A 13022-nucleotide genomic window follows, 5' to 3' on the forward strand; every position below is an offset into this window, starting at 1 on the left:
AGCCAATCGGATGGCTCAGTTGCAGTCACGTGCGCTCAGCAGCGAATCAGATGCCGCGTTTTCGTTTTTCTTTGTGGTTATTTTTCTCAGTGGCCATTGAGGGCAGACAAGCGCTAGCGGCGGGAAATTGAAACCCAGAAAGCGCTCTTTCAAACGAGCCTAACATGGCCGAGATCGGTCCGGCGGAACGGCAGTTGCGCGCAACGAAAAATGTGCCGTTTTATCGTCTGCTGCTGCGCAAATTCAGCCCGCGCGATGATTTCAATTCGTTATTATGCTGAAAATACTGACTTCTGGAAGAAGAAAATTGGTGAACTTGTAGATTAATAGCCACAGATTCCAAAAATGCCATTTTCAGAAAATCGGTTTTTTGGTCATTTTTTGGTCCCAAAGACCCGTGTCCCCCCTTAAGTGAGCACTTTAGCATACCATATAACGCTTGCACCTGTACTAATGCAAATAAAAAACAATCATTCCATGACAAAGAAAAACAATTACTGCGCACAAATATACAAAGAGACCTGTTTCACCAAACCATATGCTTCCAAAGCCACCTGGCGTTGTATATGCAGGAAATCAAGGCATGGATACAGAGAATTTTTTTGCACTATTTTTTAGAGATGTTTAACAACTAGGCTCAGAGGCTGCGAGAAGGAGCCAACTTTGAGATAGCTATGGGCGGTAAAGGCAAAAAGCATGGATAGTACAAGCACAAAGAGGGAGTGATTACGAACATAGAAAGGTGGTGGCATGGTGCGTTGAGAAAGGAAAGGTTGTGAAAGTGCTGCCTGGAGTAACGAAAGAAAATGACAATCGAGTGCAGAACAGGGCACCATAAAGCATGAAGCAGAGCCAGCAGTAGCAACCTGGATGCTCAAATTCATAAACTAACTCATACTTTCAATACACAGGTTTAACTGGAACTGGGGAACCTTTTGGGAAAACAACTTGCACAACATAACACAGAATCTTTCAGATGAGTTCTGCCTCAGAATGCCGTAAGGCAAGTTTGAAGACACTGGAGAGGGGGCTGTCATTGGCTCGCCTGAAACAGCGGAGAAGGCATGGTGAATGCCAGGCAGGAGATCACGGCACATCTAGCTCCTTTTCCCCTTAAAGCCGTGGCGGGAGGAAGAAAAAAAAAATGCGAATGAAACATACTTTGCACATAATTTACTTTTATTACCATGCTTCGAACAATTTGTTCTTTCGTGCTGGACATTTTTTTGTTTCTTAATGTCCACAAGCAAACTTTCTGAAACTCGTAGACAGGAGTCGGAGTTTCATCCCTTAACTCCCCCCTGATGACAAATCTAGCGTCTAAAAACTGGTGCTCTGCCAACTTCACCAAGAGTGTCACAACCCGCAGGAGATCTCGTCAAAAGATAATCGCACAGAGATGTTATCGATGCTCAGCATCTTGGCAGGTTGCTAATGTCAGTGCTGCAGACTGTGACAACGTGAAAATGAGGGACTTGGTACAAAAATTTGAAAGAAGTAAACTATCACTGACAAAAGTGAGAGGAAGGGTTCATTAAGTGAGCAAACAGTGCCGAAACATCAGTCACAAACGTTGCTGTTAGCGTAGCAACTGTTGCCCCTCACTAGCCCTTTTTTGCTCCCTCGTAGTGGGAAATACAGAACCACTCGAGTTTTTTACATGTATGCACAATCGCATCATCCACAACAACACGAAAATGCATTACCTCTATAGGGCATCGGCCGGGGACAAAATGCTGTATGTTATCTTTCGCACTACACAGGCTGGGCTGAAAATCTCTGGTGCTACCTACTTATGATGGACTGAAAATGTTTGTGGGAAAATGATAGGAAACTTCATGTCACCGGCTTTTCGTACCCTCGGCGGTGACCCTTTCAATGCGCCTTTAAGAAACATATTACCTCAAGATTTCATATCTGTGACTTCGTTACAAATTACAAGCTACAAATTAGTTTTGATGACTGAAGTTGTTTTGCTATACAACTTTAATCAGTCACGTGTCTGCAAGTGTGTTTACTAACACAACGTAACCGAATTATTACCAACTTAAATTTTGATTAAAAAAATATACCATACAAGATATGTCACCTCTGAAAAGTATATGAAAGAGGATAGCTGAACTGTTAAATCAACCTTATCTCAGGCTGTTTCACACACAGCAACCCAAGTCTAGAAGATAAAGTCATGAAACTGGAGCTGCATAACCAGTTCGCAAAACATATTGTCACGATATTGGCGACTAGGACTAGGTTATCAGAGCCGGTGCAGGTGGAATTACACGGTCCAAGCTTTAGGTACGTCCTTCTAGTCCGGAGCCGATTCACTTCGTCTTTTTTCTCCGAGCGCCACAACGTCTTTCGCTCCGAGCGCCCCCTGGCATTCCTCCCTTCTTAAGCGTGACGCACACGGTACACGTGCACACAGGTGGACAAAAGCAAACGAAAAAAAAAAAGGTTTGCAGATGCCGCCTTTCAGTTACCGCGTAAAATACGGCTTCATGCGTAGGACATGAACTGTCTCTGGACGAGGCAGCCGACGGCCTCTCTGCTCTGGGCCATCTGGGAGCACCTCATAGTTAACGTCGCTGAGGCGCCGCAAGACTTTATATGGTCCGAAGTAACGGCAAATCAGCTTTTCTGATAGGCCATGGCGTCGAACAGGAGTCCACACCCACACCTGGTCCCCGGTGTTGTAGGAAGCTTGTTTGTGGCGGAGGTTGTACCGGCGTGAATCCTTGTCCTGTTGCTGGGCGATGTGGACGCGTGCTAGTTGGCGTGCTTGCTCAGCATCTTGGGCAAAGCGTTTGGCGTCAGTAGAAAGCTCGGTATCTGTTTCGCAAGGGAGCATTGCGTCCAGCATAGTTTGAACCTCCCTGCCGTAAACTAGGCGAAACGGCGTGAAGCGTGTCGTCTCTTGGACTGCCGTATTGTACACGAATGTCACATATGGTAGGATAGCATCCCAAGTCTTGTGCTGGGCGTCGACAATATAATATATTTACTCAAATGTAACGCGAGATTTTTTCACGATTTTTGGCTCTCAAAGTCTACCCTCACGTTATAACTGAATACTGCGATTCAGTTGACTAAAGCAGCACCGGGGTGCAGTCATATTGAATCCGCCACCACTCAGTTTCGGTTTCCGCGGTTTTACGGTGATATGTTGGCAACATGGGTACCAGGGAAGCCAAATCAGCCAAATCCCAATCCATCCAAAGTCAAAACGTTGCATGTTTTCTCGTGGGCTCGGAATGACGTTGTTCCCTTGATCATGCGCTTGTCACATCTTTCGCAGTGGATTAGCGTGGTTACTTCTGTTGTTATCGCATTTCGCACGATGGCAACGCACGGTGCCCGGTACGACGTTCGCCTCAAAAAGGCTATTATGATGGCAGAAGGAATCTAAATTCTGCAACAGCTTGACGGCTAGACGTTACTAATCTGCCTTAAGTGGGTGGCGGATGTAGCGGGAGGTGATTTTTAAATGTGGGCCTGGCTGCAAAGGCTTCCAGATCGTCAGGGAGGACGAGAATGAAAAGGAAGACTGAGTTTTTGAGAACTCGGCCTCCGATGACGACGACGAATAAGCGTTTTTGATTAGACTGCAATGGCCATAATGTCTATTAAAGGTACTTTTTCAAGCGTTTATCTTGCGTCACATTTGTTGTTTTATTTTTTCCCACTGGGCATTATGGAAAGTCGCCCATCGTGTTACATTCGAGTAAATACGGTACTTTAAATACTTAAAAAAATATAAATATACATCCTTTAAACTAATCAAGGCTCATGAAACAATACCTAGCTTTCGCATCTCAACATTAAGACATTATGTTATACCTTGATGCAAACAAGCCAGGATGACTGTAACTCTGGTATGCAACACATAAAGCATGACAGAACTAAGGGTGATGTGAAGGGATGTTGTAACTAATAACCAATCACAGTAGGTTGTCAAGCCCAGACTCTGAGGGTACAGTAGAACCTCGTTAATATGTAGTTGGCAGAGACACGGGAAAAGCATGCACTATCCGGTAATACACCAAGACCAGTACAAGTTTGCCATTATTCACACTCTGAAATAAGAAAAATTCAGGCACAGTAAATTTTCCACGAGTACATGTACGTACGTGCACTTTATTGGTGTGCTACTGACCAAAAATCAGTTGCCGCCATGGTAGTCTAGCGGTGGCAACAGCAGTCTCAAAAACGGCGAGACTGGGGTTAAGCAAGTTTCATGCATGTGCTAGTGCACTCTTCGTAGTTCTATTTTCAGTAGAATGAGCAATGATCAACTTCTTAACTGTCAGTATGTGATACTTCGGTTGAGTAGGCTTTGGCATAATGCCGACGGTTCGCACACACACTAACGGAACAACTGCTTTGTGCTTCGCACAGCACCAGCTCTAAACAAAAGATGCCTCCACAAAATGCACGCTACCTGCCCACAACACATCTACAACACAACAGCCCCCCCAGGCCCGCAGTGAGAGGTTAGCACGAGCGAGAAGCACGACCATGCGTGAGCTATATGATAGTGATAGTTACCGCATTAGGACTGGTGACAATACTACTCAGCGATGCATTCACGTCAGCGTAGCCAACACTTCCTGGGCTCCCTATTGACATGGACATCGCAACACAGCCAGCAAAACTGCGACGACAGGTATGCATTAAGCGGTAGGCACTTCATGAGCAGAGTGCAGAGTGGGTCAGAGAAATAACTCAAGTCACTAGCATTTTAGTGAAAATCTAGAAGAAGAAATGGGCATGGGCAGGACATGTAGCGTGAAGAAAGGATAACCGATGGTCGCTTATTGTAACAAACTGGATTCCAAGGGAAGGAAAGTATAGCAGAAGGCGGGTGAGGTAAGAAGTTCGCAGGGGTCAAACGGATGCAGCTAGCACAGGACCAGGTTAATTGAAGGATATGAGAGAGGCCTTCGCCCTGCAGTGGGTATAGACAGGCTGAGGATAATGACTTCGTGAGCCACTGCGTCTTAAGCGGTCAGCTAGTACATGGGTTTCAAGGGTGGCTAAGCCGGGGATTTCTCGCAACTATGTTTTAACCACAACTACTTGGTAGGCGGATACATATTAACGAGGTTTTACTGTACTTCCAGCCATATGTGCCATGCCTGCATGTGTGCACTGGAAGTGTCACACGAGTTTAGAAAAAGTGGAGAACTGGTTGGCACCTGTGACTGCCAGAACGAGTTTGAACTGCTATTTTATGGCAAAAGCCTTTAATCCGGTCACACTATAGCTGTCAATCAAATGATGCCATGATGTCATCATAAAAATAAAAATCCTGTCTCCAGCGGGAATCGAATTTCTGTCACTTGGATCCCCAGCCGAGCGCTTTAACCAAATACGCCACGCCCGGGATCGTGAAACACACATAATTCTCCTTGTCTACGGTGAGAAAGATAGCTAAAAATAAATAAATAAATCCTGTCTCCAGCGTGAATCGAACCGCCATCCCTTGTATCCTGAGCACACACATCATAATTCTCCTTGTTTTCAGCGAGGATGATAGTTCAAGACAAATAAATAAATCCTGTCTCCACCGGGAATTGAATCTCCGTCACTTGGATCCCCAACGGAGCACTTTAACCAAATACGCCACGCCCTGGATCGTGAAACGCTCAGCATAATTCTTGTCTATCGTGAGGATGATAGTTAAATATAAAAAAATCCTGTCTCCGCCGGGAATCGAACCGCTATCCCTTGCATCCCCCCCATCCCCTGCATCTCCAGCCAAGCACTTTAAGGGGGGATGAGGGGATCAGAACTAACTTTTTTGTTTCTGAACAGAATGGGCTGAAATTTGGTACACGCACTGTAGATTGCAATAGAAATACAAATATAAAGTTTCATAACTATATCCTAATTAGTTTTTGTTTTATATTAATTTATATGTTCGCTGGTTGTGGAAAGCCTGGCATAATAACAAAGCATGGTAGAGAGTCAGGAATACTTTGCATGCTTGCCCAAATGTCTAATCTACAGCAAGACAGTGTTAGGTTTTTATTTTCATGTGCTAATAATTTTTTTACTAAGCATGACATGCACATGACTGTGCATCACTACATAGAGCTACGCACTTATTGTGAAATAATAAGAAAATGGAAAGATAAAGAAACATTTCAAGACGGTCTTTGCGTGCAGCAGAGTTTGTGGATTGCAGCAAAACAAACTGGATCAAAATCGGTTCATGCATTGTTGTGCTATGCTTTCCACGAACGAGATGATCGACAAAAAAAGTACAATTGAGAAAACAGCCCGAGAACTTTTGCAAACACTGCAGATTTATTACAAAGCACTAGGGCTGTAATATTTCGCATAACTGCTGTCAGGCATCTTCTTGTACCTCTGCCTCTATGTTTGGTGCAATTTGGATGCCCTCTTCCTTAAACCTTTTTTTAAGCCCTATGGACGGCAAGGGCACCAGGCTGCACAACCACGGTAGCACACATTTCTGAGTAGGCTCTTTGGCTACCCGAATTGTACCTGATAACTGCTTGGGCACAAAGTTTTAGCAAGCAAAGAGTGCACTGCGGGAACCTGCACAAGAATAAACTTGCTGTCACAAGAAGCCAAAATTTGTTCTTCGCTTTGCTGGTCCATCAAACTCAACTTCTGTTCAGTTGCGAACACTGCGCGAAGGGGGTCGCGAACGCCGCTGCCATCATCACAGATACAAAACGCGGCTCGTGGCGTGCCTGAATGCTGCGACAGTCGGCCGACGATTCGTCCGGTGAATTTTCGGTCATCACATTGTAGCTCGTCGACAGCTGGGGCTCATTCGCAGGCTGCGTGTCCATGTCGCACGATGAGTCTCTGCCGGCAATGGTGACCTTCAACCAGCGTCGCCTGCACCGACGCAATCTTGGCTACTGATTTGCGCGGCTGTGCGAGAGCTTCCGCTGGTGCGTCTTTCGTCGACTGGGTTATCGGCGTTGATGGCACAAGGCGATTACCGGTTTCGCTGTTGCTGTCACACGGTGCAAGATAGCACGGAACGTTGTTCGCATGTTCAGTCGGGTGCTCTGCTTCTCATGCTGGCCGCAGTCTTTTTCTCGCCGCAGGAGGCTTGCGCTTCCGTTTTACGAAGGCGTGCTTCGTCGAAATTCAAACGAGCAACAATCCATCCGTATCGTGGGAGTAGCAAAAAGTCTGAATTCACGTGCCAAATAAAAAAGCCGACGTGGTTTGTGAAGCAGACACCAGCGTGACAGAGTCCCGCTGCGGTTGCCAGCCTGCCCAGTGCCGCAGCAGCAGCCAATGGGTAGACTCCTTTCAACACGGCAACCAATCAGAGGCGCGCTTTCATCGTAGGGCCCGTGTGACCACCTCCCGCAGACCCGCGCTTCTTTTGTGTTTGTGCGATTGTTACAAGATGGCGACGACTGAAGAATTCAGAAACGGAACGGCGAGATGTTGAGCTTTCGAACGATCCCAAGATGGCGGCGCTCGGTGGCGGGAAAGACGAGATATGGCTCTGTGAACTGTGGTGATTTTGCGCGATTTAAAGCTGTTTTCTCACCCTGTGCACTGACAAATTATTTTTTTTTCAGGCACTTTTAATGCGTTTTCAGCCAAACCATTTTGATACAACGTAGAGTAGGTGTTGCAGATACCAAAACGGGTGGTTTCCGAAAATCGATTTTTTTCACGATTTTCGCGATCTGATCCCCGCATCCCCCCTACTTGGAGAAGGTGCTATGTCAATTGCACAAAACATTTTATCGCAATTATGTCCCTCCAATCGCTTGTTGTGACTTTTTAAAATTTACTAGCAAATTTTTTATGCTCTAATCTTTTTAGTTTATGAAACTTTAGTAAGTATTAAACTCAGCGCAAGGTGCATTATAACTGCCACCGTTGTGCTGTTTTTGTTTCAACTAAAGCGGTCCCTAGAGCGTGTACACGGAGTTTGTAACGTGCCACTGTCCCATGTGCACCGTCACTTGATCAAATCACATTTCTGGAGGAAATATATATCATAAATAGCCCCCTGTGCAGCAAAAATCCGTGTTCCACTAAATTTGATGGCAGAATATTGAGGCAGCCAGTTCGAAGCAGTTTTGGATCAACATTGCGTTTTGAAGCAGGATAGAGCAGGAAAAGCAGTTTTGAGCAATTTGAGCAGCACTTCCATCCATGTAATGCCCCGCCCTAAAAGAGTATTTTCAAGGCATGACGTTGGGCTGGTTGGTTGAAGTCCAGCATAACTGAAGACCGTGCACAGAACTGGAAAAGACAGTGGCGCTAAGTAGGTGCGTGCTTGGTCGGTGGCCTTCATTTTCCTCTTGTATTGCTCCGTGTGCAATAGAATATCAGTTATTAGTAGTGCTCACATTGCATTCTGCTCCTTTGTCCTGTTCTGTGCACAATTTTTAGTTACGATAAAGAAGTGTGCAGCACAAACATGAACAGAAAAAGAGTTACAGCGAGAGAGGCAACAAAGAGAGGAGGAAAAAGAGAAGACAAGCACTGCGTTACCGTCGAATTTAACACTTTCGTGCCAATGGGAAAAGTAGCTTTTGGGTGGTGCATCAAATATATTTTTGCATTTAACAAAACATGCTTGATAGTAAAGTGCATAGTATTAAGTTCTAGAAAAGAAAATTCTTTTTGAATGGTTTTAGTCTTAATCAACGTGTTTATACAGGATGCCATGAAAAAAAAAAAATGTGAAACTGAACCCTACCAGCAGAGGCAATAGTGCATTCATGCAAAAGACAAGCATTTTAGAGTTGGAAACCTTGACTGGATCAAGGCATTTTTTTTCATGCTTTGGTGCACACCGCCTAAAATGATTGTGTGGCATTAGATGTGGAAGCAGACAGTGGGGTTGCTCACCGTGCGCTCTTCAATGACTTCTCAGGGCTGTTATCTGGAAACCGAATCAGGATCGCTTTTCCGCAAAGCATGTGGCCTTGCAATGACTCCATGGCTCTTCCGGGTGACACCCTGTTCCCATAGTTGATGAAGGCACAGTGGCGGTCATGAAGGATTCGAATGCTGTGGACATCCCCGAAGCTGCATATACGCCAACGGCCCATTGAAACATTATATTTCTGGCACAGAAAAAAAATACCTCGAACAAGGCAAAGCATTTTTAGAATAATTATTATGTTGCAGGCAGGTGTGGCATGCACTGACATTCTCGACAGGCTCTCAACTGAAAAGAATGGATAAGATAATAAAGCCTGCAAGGAAATTGATAAGGCATGAGACACTTTGTGAGGCAGAGCTACATGCAAGTGCAGCAGTCATTTCCAAAATGGCCTACAAGGCAACTATGTCACTGATCACAAATTTTCATTTAAAAACAAGGAAAATGAGATGAATAAAACCTTAGTGAAAAAAAAAAAAAAAAAATTAGAGCACTGCAGAATCTACATTGGAGTAATGCGAAAGCATGGATGCTGCTGTTAGTTGCTTCTAGTAGCTTAATTCACTTCTTGTTTGCCCATTTAAATGGGCCTTATACGCCTTATACGCATCATCCGACATACAGTAAGGCTGCGCCCAGACTACTGCCAGGAGCCGAGCCACAGCCGCATTTATCCTCCTAGCGTGACGTCACAAACAGCGAGTGCCCTCTCTCGGCTGCGACACAGCGGCGTGTATGGATTCGACGCCACCATCCGATGGCGCAAGCTGGGGCCCCGTCTCTCGGTCTGGCGTGACGTCACGCGGTCATGTGAAAATGGCGTGACGTCACCGCTGCAGCTCCTGTAAGGACTCACCGCCACCATCCGATGGCGCGAGCTGGGGCCCCGTCTCTCGGTCTGGTGCGACGTTCGAAGTGCTAGCAGTATTGCTTTTGCAATAAAAAAAAGCAGGATGTGCTGCAATGTACAGTCTTTGTCAAAAGTATACAGCCCAGGGGTTTTTCTTCTAAGCCCCGTAACGAAGCTCGTACCGCAACTCTGGTGTTCCAAATCTCATAGATGACAAAACGCATCCTCATTCTGCTCTATCTTGCATTCATATTCCAGTATTGCTACCAGGAGCCGCGTTACAGGGCTTAGAAGCGAAACCTTTGGGCCGTATATTTTTGACAAAGACTGTAAATTGTTTCCCTGCCTCTCGTGTGAGAGGTGTAGCATACTATATTTTCGTAGATCCTTTGCTGCAAAGCTGGCGAATCCCTGGGAGCGCGTGCAGTCGCCATATTGCCAAAGCTGGCGATTTGCTAGGAGGGCCGGGCAACCTGTTTGCTGAGGGTTGTAAAGTTGTACTTAGATGCCGGTCCATGCATATTTGTTGGACGTTACTTAATTCAGTGTGTTGTTTAACCTCCTGAGACCCGGCTATGGGGATTTGTCCAATATATTGGACACTAAGTAATCAGGCAGTAGTCCTATGCCAACGCCTTCATCCTCATAAAACCCTGCAGTCCAATATATTGGACACCTGCTAGCGCCATCTATGCAACATAGATGAAAACGCATCGTTCATATTCCCGCCAAAACTTTTCAAAACGGCGTCATTCAGCGGCGCGCGTTTTATGGCACCTGTCGGCGAAGTAAGTACTGTTTCTCGTATTTCTACCTACTTTCAGAGCATATCTTTGATTTTATATTAAAGGTGATACAACAGCGAATGCGCAGAATAAGAAATTTAAACTGTTCAAGCGCTTACTTTTATTCATGCGTCCTTTGATTTTGTGTGTCCACTGTGTTGGACGCTGGGACTCAACCCGGTCATTTTGACCGCGCTTTTGCCACGGCCTTGTTATGAATAGCAGACGAGTATTGTTGGTATTTAGCGGCTTGCGGACGAAATCGCCTCTCTTTGTTGTGTAGCAGACCGGCCTCGCGTGTCTGATGAGACAACTGACGCAATTTTTTCAATTTTATAATTTATAATTTTAATTAAAAACTAAAATTTATAAATCATAACATCATAAATCATAAATATAAAATTTTATAATTTTTTAATATAAAGCAATGTTCTTTTGTACCAAATGCCAGCTCTGCTTCTGCATCACAAAGGAGAGAAGATGTTTTGAAATTGCCCACAGAAAGTGAAGAAGCGAGCGAAAGTTTCTTCTTTTTTTTTTTTGAGCAAAGGAAGGCTCGCTTTTACGTTCTTTTTCACCACTTTACCTTTGAAGTTAATAAAAAAAATTGCACATGAGTTTGAGAGCACTACCTGCGGCATGTAAATACATGCGCGCTTGGTGAAAAAAGAACGGGTAGAATCCCAGTGTCCAATATATTGGACATCGTACTGAGCCGATACTATCAGGGCTATTGAAAAAATGTTTAATACTTTTCACCTTCATAACCATACTGACTTATTCTGAAAGTTAAAGAAAAATCTGTGCACCCAATGCATTCCTGGTCTCAGGAGGTTAAATTAGTAGTTCTTGCTTTTCTTAATTGCTGGTGAAAATGTGTGGTGTGAAGGGCCGTTCTGTGTTCGCTGCATGCAGTATCAAATAGGTTAATTGAGTAGACACCAAACTTTTAAGCGTATTTCTTCTCTGGAATTATGGATACAGCAAAAGTAAAGATGGACCAGTATGTGCGATTTTCCTACGCTCAGTAAATCATGTATAATTGAATTTCTTCCTTAATACAGCTTCGGTTTTGGTTTCAGTGGCCGAACAATGGTTGCAATGTCTCAAGTGACAATCAGATAATGTAAGGCACACGGAAACTCCAATATAATAGCTCTTTGTCCATTAATAGCCATTCTAGCGTTTGGAGAAGTTGCAAGTAAGAGGTGGCATGAATTAAAACAACAAAGCCACAATTAAATAATAGCACTGAAGCCTCGCAGGAGCAGAAGTGCTACTGCACATGAAATGTAATTATGAGAGCCCTTAATTTTGCAGCTTTTGTATGCCTCATATGATATCATAACCATTCATCACATTACCAGGGTGTCTAGCAAATCACTATTTTCAAAATCCCTGACTTTTCCAGGTTTTCCCTCATTATTTCAGGTCAAATTCCCTGATGAGTGAAGAGGCTCAAAAATGTAGCTGGTGATGATAATGAGCATAGACGATAATTCCCAAAAAAAGCTATTTATTAATCATATTCTGCAGTTTTCAATAGTGAAAGGCTGTTATTAGTGTTAATGGCAAGCAGAAACGTCGCAAGTTTACTAAAAATTAAAAGCGTACTGATGCCAGCCTCAGCAGAGCTCTTTGATACTACCAGTTGCGAAATTTGCTATAGGACCCATGTATCAAAAAACAGCGGTTTTGATTGGCCAAAATTCGGGTGTCTATAGGGTACCTCGATGCGAGGCACCCTACGTCACGCCCGGTCTCGAGGGAGAGCGCGCTTCTCTTAGCGAAAATTCTTAAAGATAACAGCCGTAGAGTTAAGGGGAGACGAAAGTCTTGGAACAGTCAAAAATGGTCAAAAATCGATTTTAAGAATAACTCATTTTCGAACATTTATCCTTTCAAGCATCTGCACTCAAATTATTAAAGCTGAATTCCGTTAGGAAATGCGATAAAATCGGCTTTCAAAACGTCACGGCAGTCATGAGAAATGCTCCCCGAAAAGAGGAACTGTGCTTGAAATTCCCGCGCGCGCCGTGGTTGTTGCAGCCGGCCGATCGCCACCATCTTGGGCTTGGTTTATAGCTGCTTTCTTTGTGCGCAACTTGCACTATCTCAAAATGGCTTCGCTCAAGCAGACTGGCTACGCGCGTTGGTTTTGCAAACGCCGTTTATGGTCTCTGATTAACTCTCACGCGGCGTGCTTGAAAAGCCCGCCGTTCCGCGTTTGTCTGTGTCCGCGTTTGTCCACGGACAAGCGCCGATGAGCGCTTGTCCGTGTCCTCTTTCTTGTGAATGTGTCGTTAGCGCTTTGTCCTTTTGTTAAAAAATTCCGCGTCTCCCATTGGCTGGCGTGATCGGAGCTTTATATTTTTTTTTCTTGCTGTTTTGCGTTCGCCGCTGTGGCAGCCGCTTCATGTGCGTCTCAGTTTGCGCTCACATTTCTCGATGCCGGAAAACAGATTGAAACAGTGCACGCAACAAG

At 44.7% G+C, this 13022-nt stretch overlaps 1 protein-coding gene across 1 annotated transcript in view; it reads right to left on the reverse strand.

Annotated features, from left to right (window-relative positions):
* Nucleotides 1-13022, reverse strand: part of LOC146206352 (uncharacterized) — an 85176-nt gene that overhangs the window by 11227 nt on the left and 60927 nt on the right. Inside the window, exon 13 of the mRNA XM_084591023.1 lies at nt 8866-9045. Within this exon, the coding sequence (XP_084447149.1) occupies nt 8866-9045 (180 nt within the window). The remainder of the gene's footprint in view (nt 1-8865; nt 9046-13022) is intronic.

This window comes from Amblyomma maculatum, chromosome 1 (assembly GCF_055883805.1).
Source record: "Amblyomma maculatum isolate TAMU_Amacu chromosome 1, ASM5588380v1, whole genome shotgun sequence".
NCBI classification, from domain to species: domain Eukaryota; kingdom Metazoa; phylum Arthropoda; class Arachnida; order Ixodida; family Ixodidae; genus Amblyomma; species Amblyomma maculatum.